The sequence below is a fragment of the Podarcis erhardii genome (assembly GCF_964252035.2).
Source record: "Podarcis erhardii genome assembly, chromosome: 1".
NCBI lineage: Eukaryota > Metazoa > Chordata > Lepidosauria > Squamata > Lacertidae > Podarcis > Podarcis erhardii.
In genome coordinates this window covers 78898609-78919716 of record NC_138497.1, presented here as the reverse complement: position 1 = coordinate 78919716, position 21108 = coordinate 78898609, and the positions used below count along the sequence as shown (strand labels likewise).

General features: G+C 44.2%; 1 protein-coding gene across 3 annotated transcripts; it reads right to left on the bottom strand.

Annotated features, from left to right (window-relative positions):
- Positions 1 to 3751: 3751 nt before the first annotated feature.
- On the bottom strand, positions 3752 to 21090 carry IRF7 (interferon regulatory factor 7). 3 transcript variants are annotated; one of them, XM_081880520.1, is made up of 12 exons: positions 20939 to 21090; positions 17908 to 18049; positions 16605 to 16770; positions 15708 to 15903; positions 15188 to 15273; positions 13847 to 13898; positions 11825 to 11908; positions 11174 to 11395; positions 10367 to 10579; positions 9586 to 9969; positions 7615 to 7733; positions 3752 to 4020 (listed from the first exon to the last, which is right to left on the bottom strand). In XM_081880520.1, exons 2-12 carry the CDS (start codon positions 17928 to 17930, stop codon positions 3874 to 3876), a joined length of 1692 nt encoding a protein of 563 aa, XP_081736646.1. In that variant the 5' UTR covers positions 17931 to 18049; positions 20939 to 21090; the 3' UTR covers positions 3752 to 3873. The 3 variants fall into 3 exon arrangements, with proteins under 3 accessions (XP_081736646.1, XP_081736647.1, XP_081736648.1); XM_081880521.1 differs by having other exon boundaries at positions 13847 to 13895; XM_081880522.1 differs by lacking the exon at positions 11174 to 11395.
- Positions 21091 to 21108: the final 18 nt, after the last annotated feature.

Sequence of the window (21108 nt, the reverse complement as noted above, 5' to 3'; positions counted from 1 at the left end):
GGACTTTGACAGCTGTCAAAATTAGCTGTCAAAGTTGGGGAATAAAAAGAAACATTGTTTTTGTTGCCTTTGCCGGTTGGATTTGCTACAATTTGGTTATAAACGGTCAAAAACAAAGAGAAACAAGTTATCTTGATTTTGGGACTGGAATTAGAAGGAGAGTAAGTATCCATAATCCCTCTAGAGGGGGTTCTGGGACACTGCAAGAATGGCTGCAAGTGGAAAAATACTCACTGAGCTGAACAGGACTTTTTATCTCCTGGGAAAGCTTCAAGAACAGAGTGATATTTTGGCTACAGGGGTCATGGCACTGAATGAAACAGTAAATAATTTTACTGAAAATGGAAGGGACTTGACCCAAGTCTTTGTTCCTGAACCAAAAGCCCTTGTAGCGGAAACAAAAGTCTTTGCAGCTGAGCAGGAAAAGAAACTTGATAAATCTGAGAAAGCGGAACAAGAGATACATGATGATCTGGAGGGAAAGGAAGGAGGAGTTACAATGCTGCAGAAGGCTAAGGAAGGCCAGAGGCCTGGCAGGAAGGACATAAAGGAAAATAAGAACTGGATGATGAAGACTTGGCCTGAATTGGAAAATGAAGAACGGAGAGACCTACCTAGATGGAGACCTGAAGACCTATGGATTACAAATTTGATTAAGATGGAAGTTGGAGTTTTGGGGACACTTAGATTCAAAAGGATTAAGAAACAAGATTTGAACTCCACTTTCGAATATAGAGGTCTGGTTAGAAGAAAAATAGATATTATCGAGACAGGGTTTCTCCGAGATTTGAGGTTTTACACGAAGGACTACCAAAAAAACTGGCAAAGAGGAACTGAGAGAGAATTGAGAGCCTCGGATGTAAGGTCTCCAGGCTGAGAATAGATAGACTGATATATATATTGGGGATTGAAACCGGGAAAGGGGAGGGGGAGTTTGGGAATCCAAAGGGTGTATAATCATATTTTGATTTCTTCTTTTTTCTATTTTGTTTTGTTATGAGGATAAAATGGGGAAACCGTGGAAGAGAACAGGGGTCGATCTTAGAAAAAGATTTTAAAGTATAAAGACTGAGGTGTATAAGGTAAAATTGGCCATATAATAAGGAACTAAATATAATAAGGTTAAAAATTGGGGATAAGAACTTGTTGAATCAAACATATGGAATTGGAATACAAGAAGGGGAGGTGTGGGGAAGTCATGGAAGTATGTCATTGAAAATAAGGTTTAAAAGGTGAATATATTTTTTTTTGTTCCACCCTTTTTTTCTTTTTTTGTATTTCTTGAAAATTTTAATAAATATATCTTTAAAAAAAAGAAGAACCTGTCATGGGCACCACAAAATTTCTATACTGCAAAAGGAAAATTGGAGATGCTCAGAACCTTCTTCCACTTCAAAAACAGGCAAAGTACCAAAGAGTTTCTCCTAAACAAAGTTAAAACCAAGAGCAGGCAAAACATGCATCATAAATACCTAAAAACACTTCTCCTTGCACCTAAAAAAAGGGGGCTGGGAAGACTGGTTTGCTCCCCCTCCTTCAAACTACCAGGCAGCTTAAAGTATCCATCTGAAACCTCTCAGGGAGGAGAGGAGGAGTGTAAAGCTAAAAATCAAAGCTTGGCCTTCAGGCAGTCTGCCACCTTCTGACCACACTGAAAAGCATTCTGGGGAAAGGAACACAAGAGTGGGGTGCCTGGATGCCTACATTTATTTTTTTGCAGCAAACCCAGAAGCACCCCGGGTAAGGAGGGTGGGTGGGTAGGTAAGAAAAGTAAAAAAAACTCAGAAAAAGCCCCATTGACCCTTTATAGAATGCACATTGTGAGCTCTTCTCAGTCCCAGCAAGCCAAACTGACTGGAATAGTTCACTTATAAAGGGAACAGCCCACCCCAACTACTATACCATTATTGTGAATTCTTTTTGCACTCTGTACCTTAGGGCTAGGGCTGGGCAACACCTGGTTTTCAACACTGTGATATAAAGGTAAAGGTACCCCTGCCCGTTCGGGCCAGTCTTGCCGGACTCTAGGGTTATGCGCTCATCTCACTCTATAGGCTGGGAGCCAGTGCTGTCCGCAGACACTTCCGGGTCACGTGGCCACCGTGACGAAGCTGCTCTGGCGAACCGGCACCAGAGCAGCACACGGAACGCCGTTTACCTTCCCGCTGGTAAGCGGTCCCTATTTATCTACTTGCACCCGGAGGTGCTTTCGAACTGCTAGGTTGGCAGGCTCTGGGACCGAATGACGGGAGCGCACCTCGCCACGGGGATTCGAACCGCTGACCATGTGATCGGCAAATCCTAGGCGCTGAGGTTTTACCCACAGCGCCACCCGCGTCCCTGTGATATATCAGCAGCTAAATACCACAATATGCTGATCTATCATGGTGTCTGGAATGTATTGAAGCAGCCGAGATACATTGCCCAGCCGAAGCCCCCATACCGCTCAGGCGAGCGGGAGGGGCACCGGGGCTTCGTTAAACTGCTCAGTTTGGGGGATGGGAAGCCTCCCACCTCCTAGCTGAGTGAGCCCCCATACCAGTCTGGCTCATGCAAGCTGGAGGGGTGGGGGACTTCCTCAAAGGCGCAGGCAGGTAGATCATGAGAAGGTGCTCACCCAGACCTTTCTCAGGCACTGTCTGCCTGTGACTTTGCCGTCTGCAGGCAATTTCAGCTGGTGCAATGGATTACCAGCTAAAAATGTCTGAAACTGGTATCATGATCTGAACACCATACCGGTTTCAGACAATTTACCAATACATTACCCATAGGGCTGGGTGGAGGGCAAGGAGTAATTGGGTTGTGTTTTTTTTAAGGGTAAAAAAAAATGGCAATAGGAAATAAGAAGCTGCCTTAGACCAGTGGTCTGACACTGTATATCAAGTTCAGTACTGTCTACACTGACTGGCAGCAGCTCTCCAGGGTTCCAGGCATGGTTCTCTCCCAGTCCTACTTTGAGATGCCAGGGATCGAACCTGGGACCTTCTGCATGCAAAGCAGATGCTCTACCACTGAGCTACAACTTTGAGACGGGGGAAGAGAAACTCATCTTCCTTCACTTGAAGATGCATGGTAAACAGGGCTGTGCACACGTCGAAGGCATCCAAGAGGGGGAAATCTGCAGGTTGTGGTTTGAGCTCAGAACTCTGCTTCCTGAGAATATCAGCTTTCACCTTCTATTTCTTGCCATGAAGATGATTTAAAGTGTGCCTGATGAACCCTTAGAAGCCAGAGACGTGGCTGGGTAAATATTTTTTAGCAGTTTGGAGCAGGGCTTCAGCAATCTTGCTTTACCCACGAAGACATGCAAAATGTGAACAAGTTGTGCTAATCAGATTAACCTGAACAATTTCTCCAGGACACAGAATTTGCATCTCATGGTGCGGATTTTTTGCCCTGTTTAGCATGGAGTACACACAGCCCTGTTTTTAGCATGGTGTACAGACAGTGCATTTGTTTTGTCAGGTGTATATATAACTGGCTGAGAACTGGAACGCTGCTAGATTGCCATTTTGGCTTTGTTATTTTTATGATCTGTTTCCCAATATTTACTTTTATGTTGTTGGTTTATTTTTATTTTATAATTGCAACATACCTTCCTACAATCTTTTGGGCTGAAGGGCAGGATGCAAATTCAACCCTGATTGCAACCCTGTTCCCAAAAGCTTTATGAAGTGCACCACTATGGTGATGTGTACCTGTTAGTTCCAACCTCAGATAAAAAGCAGAAGTTATGCAGGGTGACAGAATACAGAGACCAAAAAAGTGGGTTTTACTGTAGCTTCTCATGCAAGCCAAATGTGGAAGTGACCCTTTGCAAATGTGAACACACACTCCAGTCTTACTATTTGAGATCTTGACAAGAAACATGAACTAATCCATCTCCATCATGGTAGTTAGCTGCTCTATCATATCAAACAGGCTGTTGGAGAGTTGCAGGCTCAAGTTTTCACTGTTCAAGGATGAGAAGCCTTGCCTCTGCAGGTCTTCATGCCACTGCTTACAAACCATCGGCACCAACTGCAAGACATAAAAAAGCTCGTTAAGGCTTGCCTACTTACTCCAAGATACCTTCTTGCTATGCAGCTGTCCTCAAAATCTCCCAAAATAGGAACTGGGTTATCACAAACAGGAACAAGAAAATCAGCAGAGGGGGCATGGAAGAGACCTGAGAGCCTCGGACATCAGAACACCAGATTGATGGACAGGATTTAAATGGCTAGAAAGGACTGACACAACCCGAAACCAGGAAGAAGGGACATCGGATAAAATTAGAACAGAATTTCATATATATGAAATTACAGAGTTACAGATTCAGAGTTACAGAATCTCTCAAACGTGTTAATTGCCAATGGATACCAGCAAAACAGGATTACGAAGCTAATCCAAAAGGAAACACCCCCCAAAAACCAAGACACAGAAGAAAACAATGGCATGGCCCTCCTTCCTTATATCAAGGGCACTACAGATAAAATTAGCAAAATCCTCCATAAACACAATATCAAAACAGCCTTTTGCACCAACCAAAAAATAGCCAATATCCTCAGAAACCCCAAGGATAAAATCCAGTTGGAAAACCAAGGGATCTATGAAATACCCTGCAAAGTCTGCCCAGCCACGTACATTGGACAAACAAACAGACGAATAAATGCACGTATCGCAGAACACAAGAATGCCGTCAAAAAAGAAGAAAAAACTTCCTCTCTTTTCCAACACATAAAAGAAACAGGACACGAAATTAATTTTGCAGATTCCAAATTGCTCTTTAACACGGAACATCACCACAAGAGAATAATCATGGAAGCCATCGAGATAGAGAAACACCCTCACAACATGAACAAGCGTGACGACACATCCCGCTTGCCAGACATCTGGAAATTAGCCCTCCCCACAAAAACTGACACCAGATCCAGAGGCACACAGAACGCCAACACCAATCAACCACACCAGACCCAAACCCAGACCCTCTCCACAGATGAATTACAGACACCATCCAGTAGCCAATCCATGGTGGCACCTCCGGATGCTGCACCCCCCTGCAATCCCTACACAGATCTGGCTGACACAAGCCACAAAACCACAGCTCGCCCCTATACACGAAGCCAAGCCAGAGCACAACTAAGTACAGTACAGCCATCTTCTCAGGAAAACTCTTCACAAAGTTCAAGAGGTCAAGACACAAAGACTTTAACAACTAATCCACACCTAATGACCCACCTAAGTGGTACTCAGGATATCACTCAAGAAATCACTCAAGATATCTCTCAAGTAATTAAGGAACAAAAGAAGAAAAGGCACACTAACCTGGGAACTTCCTCTCTGCCCAGAACATTGGAGGCTATACACCACACCCCCTCTACAGTATTTATAGGAACTCAAACACTGAGATCCTGCTCTGTTCCAGTAACAAGAAGCCGAAAGCACCAGCCTGAAGATGACGAGTGAGACCTCGTCGAAACGTCGCCTAGACACCCCAACTTTTACACGGGAAGACACCCGAGGACACCAAAACCTGCATATATATATATATATATATATATATATTGGAATTAGTGTAATACTAATGAACTATCAGAATGTGTTGGAAAGGAATTAATTGGTTTTAGCAGAAAGGCTTGAAGGGATTAACTATAAATATGGTTTAAATTTTTAAAAGTTTATGGTTTTGAGGGTAAGATAAAGTTAAAGAAATTAATGGTAAATTGAGATAGATTGCTAAGATAAATGACTAAAATAAAAAATTGAGAAGTATGGGAAGAATTTGCTGAAACAATGAATAAATTACAATACAAAAAGGGAGGTGTGAGGAGGTCCAAGAAACAAGTTAATGAGAGCATGTAATTTGAATTTGTATCTGTTTCTTTTCTTTTCTTCTTTGTCTTTTTTTTCTCTTTTTTCTCTTTTTGACTATCTTTTTGGTTTTTGTATGCTTTAAATTTTTTGTATTTTTGGAAATTTGAATCAATATTTTTTTTAAAAAAACAACAACCCCAAAATATATGCACACCCAACACCAAACAAAACAAAAGACAGACTGCCTGCAATTCTTTCAAGAGCCAAATGTCTACACTCCTCTCCAAATGGCACTTCTGGCAGAGAGGATTGGGGGCCTTCAAAACCTGCTTGATCAAAGGAGATAGCAGGATTGAAAAGAAGGATGCCCCTCCCAGACCATCTCCAACCCTCTAAAAAACCACTACCTGCCTCCATCCTACAACCAGGTAAGCCAAAAACAGCAGAGCAATAGGAATCTGCCTTTGGACCTACTAGGTACTTATAAGTACCTAACAAGGACGCAGGTGGTGCTGTGGTCTAAACCACTGAGCCCCTTGGGCTTGCGGATCAGAAGGTCGGCAGTTCGAATCCCTGTGACAGGGTGAGCTCCTGTTGCTCGGTCCCTACTCCTGCCAATCTAGCAGTTTGAAAGCACGTCAAAGTGCAAGTAGATAAATAGGTACCGCTCCAGCGGAAAGGTAAATGGCATTTCTGTGCACTGCTCTGATTCGCCAGACGCAGTTTAGTCATGCTGGCCACATGACCTGGAAGCTGTACACCGGCTCCCTCGGCCAGTAAAGCGAGATGAGCGCCGCAACCCCAGAGTCGTTCGCGACTGGAGCTAATGGTCAGGGGTCCCTTTACCTTTACGTTTTAGGTACTTATAAGAATGTGAGCCTGGCACAGGAGTGCCTGCCGTGCATGGGGTCATGAAGAGTCAGACATGACTAAACGACTAAACAACAACAACAACAATGTGAGCCAAGGATCCAGCATTATGTTCCAACAGATATCAAGGTACTAAAAATAGAGCTGGTTTCCCTCCAGGAGGGGGGACAAGACAGTGCAACAAGAGATGTCTGCCAGCCATCAACAAGCCAGTGAGACGTAGTAAGAAGCGTGTGTTAGTGTGTGTGCATGCACACCGAACAACCCCTTTTCAACACTGCCCTGTTGCAGGAAAAATGTAGGTTAATGAATACATCAGAGCTTGAATTAAGTCAAAAGCCACTAATATGAAGGGTCATGAGGGGAACAGGTATAGGACTAAAAGACAGGGGACTGGTCAAACCCAAGCTACTGCTTCTTTAGAAGTACATGGAGTGCTCATTCACACTTCCACTTGTTCGATGGCAAGAAAGCACAGGTCCAAGGGGTTTTCTGCTGGCCACATGCTTTCTAGCTGGGAGCTGATGTGAGTAGAAGTCCAAAATATCTAGAGGGCACAAAGTTGGCAAATGTTGGAATATGATATTTTAAAATCCACTGGGCAACCTTGTCATTCTGCTTAAGCCACTTCACACAGTTGTTACAAGAATAAAATACTTTTTGGGGGGATGGGGAGGTGCAACCATTATGCACAGCACCTTAATCTACTTGGAGGATACATTACTTTGCATTGCCTCCAAAGGTCCTTGCGAACACATGCATCACACAGGTATGCTGGCTAGGGAGTCCAGAGTAACCGTGGTTCCTTTTCTGAAAGCAAGCCAGCTTTGCTACCATACCAGTGGTGGAAATGGCCTTCAGATTTTGTCTGGACAAGTGGACTAGAAAGTCATTTCATTCCTAAAGGCAGTACTGTGCACTGTGAACTTCAGAGGACTTCTTTCTGCTCACCTTCACCAAGATGAGCTTGGATTCCTTGGGTTTGTCAGATGCAAAGGACTGGCCAAAGCACAGGTAGATGGTGTAGTCAGGAGAGGAACATCTCTGACCATCGCGGAAAGCCCTCAGTTCTGTTACAAAAGAGAAAGATCCAAGGCTCTTCTAAGTCACTTTGGGGATCCATGAACAGAAAGGGCAATAAAAAACCCAAAGGTGTTTTCACTTGTCTTGGTAAACAGCTACTTGTGTCATGTGTGAAGGTTAATGAATAATACTGGACTCCCAAATCTCACCAGCCCAGCCCAATGGTCAGGGATGAAGGAAGCTGTAGTTCAGTAACATCTGGAGGGCATCATATTGCTATCCCTGCTCTAGGCAATATAGATTTAGACATGTTTGCATTGCATTATAGGCCAGTTTAAGAAGAAATCAATATAAGCCTTCTATGTGAAAAGAACTTTGGAATAACAGGAGGATATAGGCAGAAGTGATTTTCAGTTAATCAATAAGCTCTTCACCCAAGTTTGCAAGTGCCAATTTGCAACTGCAACAGCATATAGAGATTTAACGTGTAGGAATGGACTTCTATACACAGGTGACAACTGAGTCTGAACTGTGGGTTTATCCACACTTCCTCTTTCCACAGGAAACCCACTGTTTAGCACTCAATCGGAGCAGATGGCAATCCAGATTTTCTCTGGCTTGACATTTGCTCTGATTTAGCACTAAAGAGTGGGTATTCCCTGGGAAAGGAGTGGGGCAAAGGCAAAACTGCTCTGATCCATGCCTAGAAAGTATGGGTCAAACAGAAAACTGCTCCGACACGTGCTTACTAGCAAGGGACAAGCAGAAGCGTGGATGAGTTCTGTTAACATAGTTTAATAACAAAAGCAGTGGAGACTGAACAGTGGAGATCTCCTGCTCAAGTAGAGGGATTAGCAGGTTAACTTTGTAACCTCTGCTAATACAATAGGGGAAGCCATCTCTGTTTTAAGCAGGGGACTGTGATTCAAACCCCTCACTGAATTGGTTTCAATTTGGCTGTGTGATGTTCCTCTCTGCTGTGAACAGGTATGTGTAGTCAATGCAGGATTTTACCCTGCCTTTGCACCCATCAGACGATGTCGCAAGTGGTGTCAGCTGATGGGTGGGCAGGTGTATCTTAGGGTAAGGTCTTGTGGGTGAAAGTGGACCTCCTGACAGGCTAAGAGGTTCTTCACCCCTGACCTTAGGGTCAGGTGCTCAGTTCTCAGCCCCTACAACACTGACCTACCTTATTGGATCACTGTAAGGATTACTAAAATAGGGTATGTGAACTGCCTCATTTTCTCTAAACCACTCCAAAAATATTAAGCAGCATTACTGTTCTCCTTCACTTCGGCACTGCCAGAAGCTTGACAGGCGTAATGAAAATGGGCCACAAATAGTGCCATGTGTACCCTGCAGTAAGCAGTCAAAACTGTGTGTCAAGACATGCTCCTCAACCCACCATACCTGTTGCTTATTGCTCCAAGTTCTGAAGCTTTGTGGACTAGAACGTTCCTTTAAAAAAGGGGGTGGGGAGCAGAGATTCTGAGAATGATACATTCTGGACCCAAGAACAGCCTCATCTCACTCATGTCCATAAAAGCTGAAATGGTAAGGCCTGGGTAGGATGAAAGTCACAGGCTACTGATAACACCCAACACCATTCATTGCACAAAGCACTTTTGAAATACCGTATTATGGCCAAATCACAGCTAAGCAAAAAGTCTTACTGCCCCCTAAGGGAGGCCTTTTATGACATTGGGGAAGTTTTAATGCACATAAGGGTTCCAAATCAAAGCCTTTGGGCCTGACCCTTGTCTCAGGTGTTTTCTCCATGACTCAACAAAAGCAGTTTCACAACTGTATCATCATGTGCCTGTTTTTAAATGAGCCATGCATTAACACACAGTTTAATTTCGTGCCCACAGAGGAAATACCATGTTCCTAGAGAATCACCTTGACAGAATCTTTCATAGTTGAAGATGTCAGTTTCTTCCTCCCGTCCCAACAGCCTGGGTGGAGGACGCGGTGCTGTGTGCTCCAACTCTTTGGAGAAAGCCCAGAAGACCTTACATCGACCAATTCGCCAGGCACAGATCTTATTGTTCTTCTGGTACAGCAGCAGACCCACATTCTTCAGTAGTGTCAAGGTATGATTAACTTGCTTTTGATCAGGAAGGCTCTCCGGGTTTGGAAATAGAACATGTTGTATCTGTGGGTTTCCTCCAATTTCATAGTATGGGTTGTATGTGAACATACAGCTATTAAATTCTACTCCTGCTTCGTGCAGCAGCTTCCCGCGGTAGTAGATAGAGACATCCAGATTGAGAGGGGCACATCCTGAAAGAGACAAGACCATGCTTAATCCAGTGGGGGAAGCTTACTAGCTCCATGCCTGCTAAGGGGTGCAGGCTGACAAGCCATCTGCAGCGCAGCACAACGCTTACACCAACAGAGGAAAAATGCTATTTGGTGGTAGCGGCAGGTACATTGATAGAACCATCATATCCAACAGAGAGGAAGCTATATTATCATCCGTGTGGCTAAATTAAGGCAGTTAGCAGTACAGCTCTGCTGCACATAAGCTATAGCTAAGCAAACAGCATATATTCCCTACAGTGCTGTAGAGGTTTGGCCCTCTTCTTTAAGACCTTGCTGCCCAGAGACCTACACCCGCTCCCCTCATGATTCCACATTTTTTTGGGGACTTGCTCAAAAATAGGATGCATTCACTAACCTGCATTGTTCTGCAGTGGAGCAGCGTGAAGGGGGGGTTGCTCTAGTGGAGAGGGGGGAATTGGAGGTGCAAATGTGTTCTGTTCCACCATGGCTTGCTGGTTTGGAAACAGATGGCAGTCATTTCTCGACAGGTTGTTCATCACTCCATTTCCCTGAGGTTCTTCATTCAGGAAAACGTGTTCAATGAAGTTGTTATTATACAGGGCTTCTCCTAGCACAGAAGAGGAACACCTTGGGAATTCTAACAAATGTTATGCATGCCCTAGCTCAGCCTTTGCTGACCTGGTGCCCTCTTAGCCCAACACTTTTAGTGCATTTCCCCCTCAGTTTCCTACTTGCAAAAAGTCAAGGTTTCTTTTTAAAGTGGATTATTATTATTATTATTATTATTATTATTATTATTATTATTAGCACTAGAGTGCTTTAATTCACTTTAATGGCACAAACTTAAATTTCTGGTATGCAATTGAATCCCTGGGGCAAACTACTGGCAGTCTGGAGGTAAGCACAGTCTTCTGCTTGTTGCTAAAGCAAATCAGGGGCTTTGCTACACCTTGTCCGTTCTGGATTTTTTGTTCATTAGGAACTACCATATTTGCTTTGGACATCTGATACTAATTCAAGCAGGCTGAAAATCTTAAAATAGTTTATCATATGCAAGTTCCAGGAATCAAATGGTGATCCAATGAATCAATCTCTCCAGTGCTCCAAAAACCACTGCGCAGCTCAGTAAAATTTCTTTTTAGCACAATTATTCATTTTGGAACAATTTCAAACATGCAGACTGCAGAGTAACTCTACTCACCCACATGGTTAGCTTGATTTATCCCAAGCGGTCTATTTTGTTGAGGATGTTGCAGTGGATAAACAGCAATTGGCTGGGAATTCACATTTGGTGGATGTGCAGCCAGCCAGCCGTCTGCTGCTTTACAACAGTTATTTGCCAGTGGTTCACTCACTACTCCAGGCACCAGAGGCAAGCAGCTGTTTTGGTCGATACAAGGGATTGTATGTGCAACTTCCCCTGCTGTATTGGGGGTAGAAAAGAAACAAATCAATGGAAGGGAGATGATGGAAGCTGCCCAGAGTAACTAGCCAGATGGATGGGGTATAAATAAAATAGTAGTAGTAGTAGTAGTAGTAGTAATAATGCAACTCAAGAGAACACACTAGCCTTTATAACAAATTAAGCACAAGACAATGTGAAATTTGTATGCCATGCCTCTTGAACAAATTTTGAAAGATGTAGGGATATATAGGTTCTATCTGCACTGGCTCACTCCGCATCACACACACACACAAAATATTGTACATTAAAGCCCTTGAGCATGAGATCACATTTGTTATTAAAAGTATCTGAGCAGCAGCCAGAAACAGAAATGTGTAGCCACCCTTAGAACACAGAGGCTGAGGAAGAGATGCAAGGTGATTTTGCCAAGCCCACAGCCAGACCTACCTAGAGGATGTTCTGGAACAGGGGCCCAGGAGACTTGAGAAACTTCATCCATGTCAGCTTGCTGCAAAACCCACTGGAGCACATCTAGATGGTAAAACAGGCATGAGCAGTGATGCATTTGGGCAGATGAAGTCTATACTGGTTCAGAACAATGTTGATGTGGATGCTGCACCAGTCCTAATTTTAAACCGTTTAACGCCTTTGAAATTCTCTCTTCTTCTCATGCAACTTTAGAGGAGGAGGATATGCTGACAGAGCCCACAAAACGGAAGCCAGTGCCAAATATGTGATAAATAACCCCCCATCCTTTTGTATTTTCTCATGCCCACCCCCAGGTTCAGTGTGTGTCCCTTGCCCTCCAGAATATGAGCTCATAAAAATCAAACCAACTATCAAATCCGCTCTAGAGGAGCTGGGCCTTGACTGCGTCGCCTGTGCCTGGTGCAGCTCCGCTCCCTGGGCCTGACCCGGGGGAGGAGAGCAGGCGAGTGGATGGCAGCGCTGCTGCCCACCCCTTCTTGGCTGTGGCACACCTCAAACCTGGCGGCGGCAGCTCTTCTGGTCACCCAGCTGTAGTGGCTCTGTAGTGGCTCTGTGGCTGGGTCAAATCTGACCCGGCAGCAGATAGCAGGAGAGTTGGCATCAATGCCCACCCTCCTTTGCTGCAAGGCCTGACCTGGTGGCAGAGAGCAGGAGGAGAGTGGGCAGCAGCTTCCCCGCCCATCTCCAACCCTGAACTGTGGGCGCATGGAAGGGTGCACTCCACGCCCCTCCCCCCTCGGGGGTGCAGTCTTCGTGCCTGCCCTGGGCAGTGCAGGCATACACTCCACCCCGACCACACCTGTATATAGGGGGCAAGGTTTTATAGACCAATACTTAAACCTGGACTAGTAGCATAGTAGTGCACAATCCTAAAAAACAAGTGTTACGTACTGCAGACAATTAAGTTCCATTAGCAGCTTAGTAACTAATTCTGCACCAAGTGCAGCTTCTGGACTGAACCCAAGGCAGCTCCACACAGAGCACGTTACAAGAATCAAGCTGTAAGATTATCAAGGCATGAATGACTGCCATGTGTTTTCAGCAACCAACCAAAACAGCACCGTTCTGAATCCAATCAGAGGCACATCTAGTTCAGCATCACCTCCAAGAACTGCCAGCAAAACGCCTCTCTGGACCAGATAGGGTAGTGGTTTCCCATTTGCCAGATGAACAAGGGGATGCCTTGATTTTTTCAGTTGCCACAGGGGCTAGGGAACTGTCTGTGCATCTGCCAAAGCTTTTAAAAAAGTGATATGTAAAGGCCAGTGCCCAGCAGGAAACTGCACAGTGGTGATGCTGTTTGTTTTCGTTTCCATGTTAAAGCTTAAAGTGTATACATATTCAAAATCCTTTTATTGAAACAGTTCCGAAAGTAATCACTCATTTGTGAAGCTTCTTTCTCTCTCTCTCTAGTTTCTCTGGTCATTATTTCTTTTAATGAGGTGGGCAAAATGGCTTGATGCAAGCCATATGCCAGGCTTGGAAATTTGCATGAGCAGCCCCTAATTCCAAATGGTTGGATTAGGGATTCCTGTGCGGGTTTTCATTTTTTTAGAACTTCCAGTGGATCTTCCAATATCAACTGATATTTTTCGATTGCTGTGCTGGGTGTGTTGTGATCCTACAGGGATAGGCTTGCTTCCCAATGGTAGCTCTGTCAGGCATGTTTCATTCCGATGTGGTGTAGTGGTTAGAGTACCGGACTAGGACTGGGAGAACACAGTTCAAAGTCTTGCCCAGCTATGAAACTCACTGGGTGACATTGTGCCAGTCACACTCTCAACCTAAGCTACCTCACAAGGTTGTTGTGGGGACAAAATGGGGACGAAGAGAACCATGTATGCTCTCTTGAGATCCCTGGAGGAAAGTTGGAATGCAAATGTGATAAATGAATAAATATAGCAAAAATATGTTCTAAGCATCTACCCCAAATTTATCTTCATAAACCAGAAAAAGAACATTCAAGTTTTGACAGCTTACCTGGGCATGGATTTTCCAGTGACAGGGATTTAAAAATATCATCGATCTCCTGCTGTAAACCAGAAAAATAAAGTTTTCTCCAAGACGACGATACATACAAAAGATGCTGTTTTCAGCATCTTGAAATGATACTATTGCAGCTTATCCCAGGAACTTTCAACATTTTTAGTAATCAGCCGTCTTTCAACTCTTGTGATTCAGAGCAACAGCCTTGCCTTTTAATTTGCAAAAATTGAAGTTAGGCCAAACAAAGAAAAGAACTAGTCTGGGCCTTCCAAACTGTCTTACGTTCAGGATTGGGAAGCATTTTGGCCCTCCAGATGTTGCTGAACTACAACTCCCATCAGCATGGCCAGTGGTTCAGCCAGATGTTGTGGTTCAGCAACATCTGGGGGCAAAGGCTCCCTCACACCAGCTGTGCATGCCTAGTACTGAGGGAAGCTTCCCTCAGAGCTACAACCTCAAGAGCATTTCTGATATGCAAGGTTTCAATCGTTTGGAGTCTCTCACACATATTTAAAGTAATGTACGTTTTCAAATACAAAATTTGGGATCCATTCCTAAGCATGTCTATTATGGAGTCAGCCTGCATAGGAATGCACTGCTAAAGTGGCTTGTGCTTAATTGCAACATAACCATCCCCTGTGAAAATGTCCAGTACGTATTAAGTCTGGAAAGTCTGTTGGATTTACTCCTGTAATCAGCTGCACAAAGCTGGCCAGCAATGGGACCAATACTCTTTGCACAAATACTATTTGCTAGTGCACCGGAGCACAAAGTCAGGCACATCTCCTTCTTTCCTGCCACATGGCAATGACATCGTTATCACCAGCAGCTCCATAAACTGTTTTGCTGCAATACACTTCCCAACTTCCCATGAAAACATCATGAACATGTGTTCATATATTGAAGCTGCTGGATAATCTTTGTTATTTTTATATATGTAAAATTTGGAAAAAAATTAAGAAACAAACACACCGATCTGCTTCCGAATTAATCAGTTTAAAAACCTTTAAGTTGACTGAGAAGCTGCCTCTAACAGACTGAATTCCTACAGACAGGGATTCTTCATGTGTCTGCCACCACTTGAGATGCCTGACCTTCCATTAGTTCTTCAGCAATGTTCTCCCTTGCTCAAGGAGTTGTTGAAACAGGAACAGGAACACACCTCACCCACCAGTAATTTTTGCATTCACATTGACTTACTTATTGGATGTTTATTCATTAGAAACAAGTCCCTGGTCTAGAGTCCTACACCAATGCGCTGACCAGCTCCAAACTGAATAGCTTTCAAATTGTTCCACAGCCCTCTCAAACCTATTGTGCCCAACTGTATTGTACCTGGGATGCAGACTGGTGTAGAGCTGGGGATCCCTCACTGCAGGGGCTCATATGCAACTGATCAACTTCATGGTTACTTTCATTGACTTGGAGAGGAGGAGACACACAGGAAAAAAGACACAATGAACAACAGTTACAGGATGAAATGCAAATATGAGAAGATACATAATTTCATGACCTGGTTGCAGAGAACTATGGCCCCATCTGCACTATACATTTAAAGCAGTATCATACCACTTTGAGCAGTCATGGCTTTCCCCAGAGAAGCCTGGAAACTTTTGTTAAGGGTGCTAAGAGTTGTTAGGGGACCCTTATTTCCCTCTCAGCCCTACAATTCCTGGAGTGATTTAACAATTGATCCCTTTTAAAAGAGATCACGATCTTTTCAGACACTGGAATTCCCTTGAAGAATGAACAAAGAAAGTCTGTGGTGGGTGCCCACACTTCCTTCAATTTATCAAGCACTTTATGTTAAAGAAAGTTTTGCAGCCCTAACCCTGCATCCCTTTTCTGTCTTTACTTGTGTTGGCAGGAGGATTAACAGGCGATGTAGAGTTGCGGCTGCGGGGGATGATTCGGTACACGTGGTAGTCAGGGTATTCCGATTCAACTTCTTCAAATCTTTTTGTACTGTTTAAGGCACAGCGAAAGTTGGTTTTCCATCTGGCTGGGTTTGGTACACCTTCATTGTACTTTCCGCTGACCATAGCCCACGCCTTTCCACACAGAAACATGGGAGAAGAAAAGACGGAAAAGTGTGAAAGAACTATTCTGATGAAGACCGCATTCACACCACGTTTTTAAAGCACGATCATACCTCTTTAAACAGTCATGGCTTCCCCCAAAGAATTCTGGGAGCTGTAGTTTGTTAAGAGTACTGAGAGTTGTTAGGTGACCCTCGGAGAGCTACAATTCCAAGTTCCCTAGGAAGAGGGATTGACTGTGCAACCACTATGGAAATTATAGCAGTTGCAGGGTGCATTCAGAGGCAGGGTACATTGCATGTTTGCAGAAATGGGCACCCTGCATGCCTACCAGAGAATCTGCCTTATTATTCAGCTACAGCCTCTAGTAAATTGTACTCCAGTCTGTGAAAGCTTATGCCACAATACATTTGTTAGTCTTTTTAAGGTGCCAGAAATGGCTTTTATACTAGAGAGCTGGAGGAAGTCAACATAGCATTAAAGAGATCATTCTGCTTGCCTGATGGAATGATCTCTCTTCTCCTTCCCCACTCCTGGTGCTGTTCTGGGGTTGGTGTCTCCTGAACCCCCTCAGAGCCAATTTGGTGGGGGTGCAGGAGAGAGGGGACTTCCCAATTGCACTACCAAAGTTCTTAAACGGCACAACCCATTAGCTGAATCTGGCCATGGCAAATACATGCAAGAAGTCAGCCTTAGTAGAACGAGAGTATTACCTGGAAAATCTTGTAATCACTTGCCACAAGGTTCTTCCTTGAATTGTGCTTCCAAAGGATACGAAAGGTTGTGTGGGTGTCATCAGTCCAGGCCACGCTTTCTTTATATCTTCCACTGTTGATCTCATTGATCAACCAGTCAAAGAAACGGACCTTTTGACGACCCCTGAAACAGCAAAGAGAAATACTGAACTGGAGGTTCAAAAATACTGGAGGAATGTAGCCTAGATATCACCACAACATGCAGCAGCAGCGTCAATTATGATGGATGCACAGGTGGCACAATGGCCCCAGAAATCACTCGTGTCAGACCTCTAGGAAAAACAAAAGATATGGATCCTACACAAAAACAGATGCCGATTACCATAGCAACTTCTTAATAAACAACAGGTTGCTCTGGTCTTGGAAGTCAACACTTTTGCTCATACAAATGTCAAAAATACTTTTAAAGCAGCAGCTTCCGGGATACCCCCAGGACAGAACAGCCCAGCAATATAATTCATTAAGAGACGTGAGAGTGAAGAGGGTCAACAAATCAGCAGCTGGAGGGCAACAGTTGAGTTGGATGTGGACTTCAGTCTGAACCTGAGCTTGTCTACCATTTGAACTATGAAAATAAGGGTAATTCGCATTGATGAGAAAACTGCTTGGATTAATTATTATTGTCACAAGGCTGGGGTAAAGAAGGTGCGCTTGGATTCTTGCGCAATAATCATGAAACTTGTACATATCTACTCACCACAGGTGAGGGCTGTAGTTGGCTAAGCCCAAACTCCAAAGCGCAGGTTCACCATAAAGTGGATTTTGACACTCAAGAGAAACTAAAACTAACTGGAGCAAGAAACCAAAGGAGCAACCACAAAAAAAGTGTAGCAGAACAAACACTGGACCTATTATTATATTAAGTTTTACCTCAATTTTAGCTACCCTCAATGGCGCTACTGTTTGGTCATTGGCATCTCATACAGTAAGGTCTGCATTCCCAAAACTCAATTACTACTAGTAAGCCCTACTGAACACATTGGCTTACTTCCAAGTAAACGTGTAGGACTCGATTGAGCATGTTCTAGTTAATATGGGCTACTACTAAATAAATAAATAAATAAATAAATAAATAAATAAATAAATGCAATGTGTGTGTGAAATGCCATCCTATATCAAGCAGACAGAATTGTCAGTTTTGGCTGACAAACTCAACCAACACAGCTTCAGGAGTTATTGTGTAGAAGTGTGTGTTTGCACTTACCCAGTTCTCCCTCCCCGCCCATGCCTGCATGCCTCTGATTGCCACAAGAACACTCACCTCTCATTTGCTGGTGCAGCCATTCTGGAGTCAAATAAGTCTTAAAATATGCCTCGTGGCAAGTTGAAATATGACAGCTACACACCCTGAATCTTGTACTGCTTAATGTCTTGTGGACTAATGGAAGATCATGAGGCAGAATCTGTACAGACCAGAGAAAATAAAAAGGCGGAAGCCATGTCAGCAGACCTGGTCATTTTGATAGGTTTTATTACATGTTAGAAAACAGAGTTACTGTATGGTTGAGTTGCTACCAAGTGAGCACAGGATGTATTCATTAGGTCAGAGCTTTCCAAACTGTGTGTTGCGACACATCACTGTGCCAGCTGCGTCTGTAGGTATGTCGTGCAAACGCTCCCCACACTCCTCCCAGGGCTGGAAAGGGGTTAGTTTAACCTCTGGTTTGCTAGTAAAACTGAATTACTGTGTCGTGAAATGATGCATGTCTAAAAAGTGTGTCACCAACATGAAAAGTCTGGAAAGCTCTGCATTAGGTTGTGCAAAATCTGAGGGTCCTCTATGAGGCTAAATACCATAATAACAGCAACATGAACCACCAGCAACTATCACAATCTCTCAGAAATATTACCAGAACTTCCACTCCCCCTCCCACAATAAAGTTGCTCTTCTACAATACAAGGTGCAACTGGCATATTAATCAGGGCTGATAAACACACCCTCAAACAGCATCTACTTGAGAATTCAGGAGAAAAATAGGAGCGCTGCACTTCAGGAAGTGCGCCAACACCACCCAGAATAACGACTTGCACTACTTCTCCTTTATCAAACCATCAGCCGTTTTCTTGTCTGCGATGAGTTTCAACTTATCTGACCTCACCCAGCCACTTTCCAGGGCAGAAAAGCCTCCACAGCTGCATCAGATGGGAAGGAGAAATAACATTAACTGTCCTTCATATTCCAATGATGACCTAATTCCCTGCAGCTGCGAAGAAGCATGTGTGAGAGAGTAAATAAGATCCCTGAGGGACTTAGAGCGAATGTCTATGGAACTAATCTGGCAATATAAGAGCTTCCATAAGTCTCCACCCACATACTAGATGCAGAAGCATATAATGGCAACAAAAGCTGCCATGTGGTCCAAGAGCAAAAAAGGAGTCCTGTCAGGGCAAGCTGGGGATATTTGCCACTTGAGGCAAAAAATAAAATAAAAAACCCCACCACAGATACACCCCAAAGTTCACATCTGCTTAAAAACATTACGCCATAGTCTATTATTATGACTAGACAGTCAGTGTCTTTGCAATCATTTCATTTACTAATGTGCTGCCTAATTCAGCCTGCTTGAGAACTGCAAAAATCTAAACTACTCCCAACCCTAAAACTTATAGTAATTTTCCAAAAAGCCACACATTTCAGCCTCACTTATTGCACAAAAGTGCACCTCCTAACAACATTTTCAGCAGTTTAGGATGAAGATATCTTGCTGCAGTTAACTTCCCATTAGCTGAACCTCTGTTACATCCTCATCAGTAGAACTCCAGGCCAACTGTACACCAATGCCATCACAACTGAAGATGCTTCTTCAGGTACCTCTGCTGTCTGAAGTGCAGCAGGGGGCAACTAATTAGGGTTGAGGGAGCTTCCTTGGAGACCCTATCCCTTTCAGTGGCATGTTCTGTTCAGCCAGGGTGAATTTCCCCCTATGAACTTATGAGGGAGGTTAGAAAACAAATGTAATTTCACAACCACACTAATTTAGAGTAATCAAGCATTGGCTTCAAGTTAGTGAACATTTGGGTAGTGCTGACAAAGAACCATTTGTGCACTGTCAATAATTGCCCTTTGACAAAACTTTGAATAGGACCTGCCTAGTATTCTGTCTTCTGACATGTGCTACTGAAAAATCACCAGGGAAGAACTGCTTCTCTGAGAAGCCAAAGGCGAGACTTCCCTTAAAAATGCCACTGTCCTGGTTGACTTCTGTTGCAATATTTTCTTCCTATTGACACAGCAGTTCTGCAGTTCAGTGTCAATGTCCTCTTCTGAGGAATTATCATCCCTCTTGCAAAAATACAGAAGCAACCTATACTGCTAGGCATTTTAAAAAGCAACCTAAGTCTGACCAGGGAACTACTGCATCAGTGCTGGTACACATGATGCAAGGCTTAATTTGTGCCAGGGATTCTCATTCCTACAACCTGTTCTGTACCAGGGACGAGGCATGGAATATCTCTGGCCTAGCCAGGGCATTACCCTCCAGGTGCTGCTGCAGGACAACTCTTATCCCTAATCACTGGTCGTGCAGGCTGGCACTGGTAGCTGTAGTGTAGCTCAACAACAACATCTCAAGGGTAGCATTGGCTACCCTTGGTGAATTTCCTCTATAGAAGGTATGTCTTTCCCTACACCCCCAGGAGCTATTTTACCACTCCTGTACATCTATGTCTGTGCAGATGTAATTTTTCTTACCCCCCTGGGGATGGGGGGAAGACAGTGATCTCAGCGGCAACTGCTGTCCACTGTGTGCTCGTCTGACCAACACGTGCTGTCCCAAAGTTGCCTAGACGTGTAGTCTCCAGACATAAAGTCCTTACAAGCCATTTGACAGTGTGCACATCGGGCAGGTGGGGATTGCACGAGCATGCTAACTTTGAATATGTTCGACCAACGCAGGCACGCAGGGAGCTGCTCCTCGGGTCAGGCGCGCAAACAACAGACAATGTCAGCATAAAACTCAACTACGGGGGCTTCCACGGGGTAAATAATACGGTTTACCAAACAGCCTTAAAAATGGTTCTCAAGAGCGAGGCAGTGCTCGCGCGAGCAACACTAGAAAGCCTGCGCAAAACTATGAGCTGCCCTTCGACAGGTTCGCTGCTGCAATCCTACACTCAGCAGCAAATCCCACTGACCTCACCGGGACTTACTCTCAGGTAAGTGTGCATGTTATGATTAAAACGAGGAAGACAGAAAATGATGCAAGTCATTCCTCCCTCGCTCTGCACTGAAGCTGCTCTACCTCGGCGACCCTCACCCCCGCTTCCAGACGCCCAATATAAAGGTGCGTTACCTGTACTGCTACCAGGTGTTTTCTATTGCGCGGCAGGTAGTGGAATTCTGGCGACATCAATACGCTCACGCCCCCTCCGGCGACGGCTTATAAGAGAAGCCGGGACGCATTTCATTGGCTCGGAATGGCTCCGAGGCCGTCAGCGTCGGCCAATCAGAGGCAGCCGCCTT

Excerpts from the sequence above, each read along its gene's own strand:
- IRF7 (XM_081880520.1), bottom strand. The coding sequence starts at position 17,930 with ATGGCTGCACCAGCAAATGAGAG. Across the intron at positions 15,904-16,604 it reads GTGATTACAAGATTTTCCAG|GCGTGGGCTATGGTCAGCGG; the intron begins GTAATACTCTCG and ends CTGTGTGGAAAG. Across the intron at positions 4,021-7,614 it reads CCAAGCTCATCTTGGTGAAG|TTGGTGCCGATGGTTTGTAA; the intron begins GTGAGCAGAAAG and ends TATGTCTTGCAG.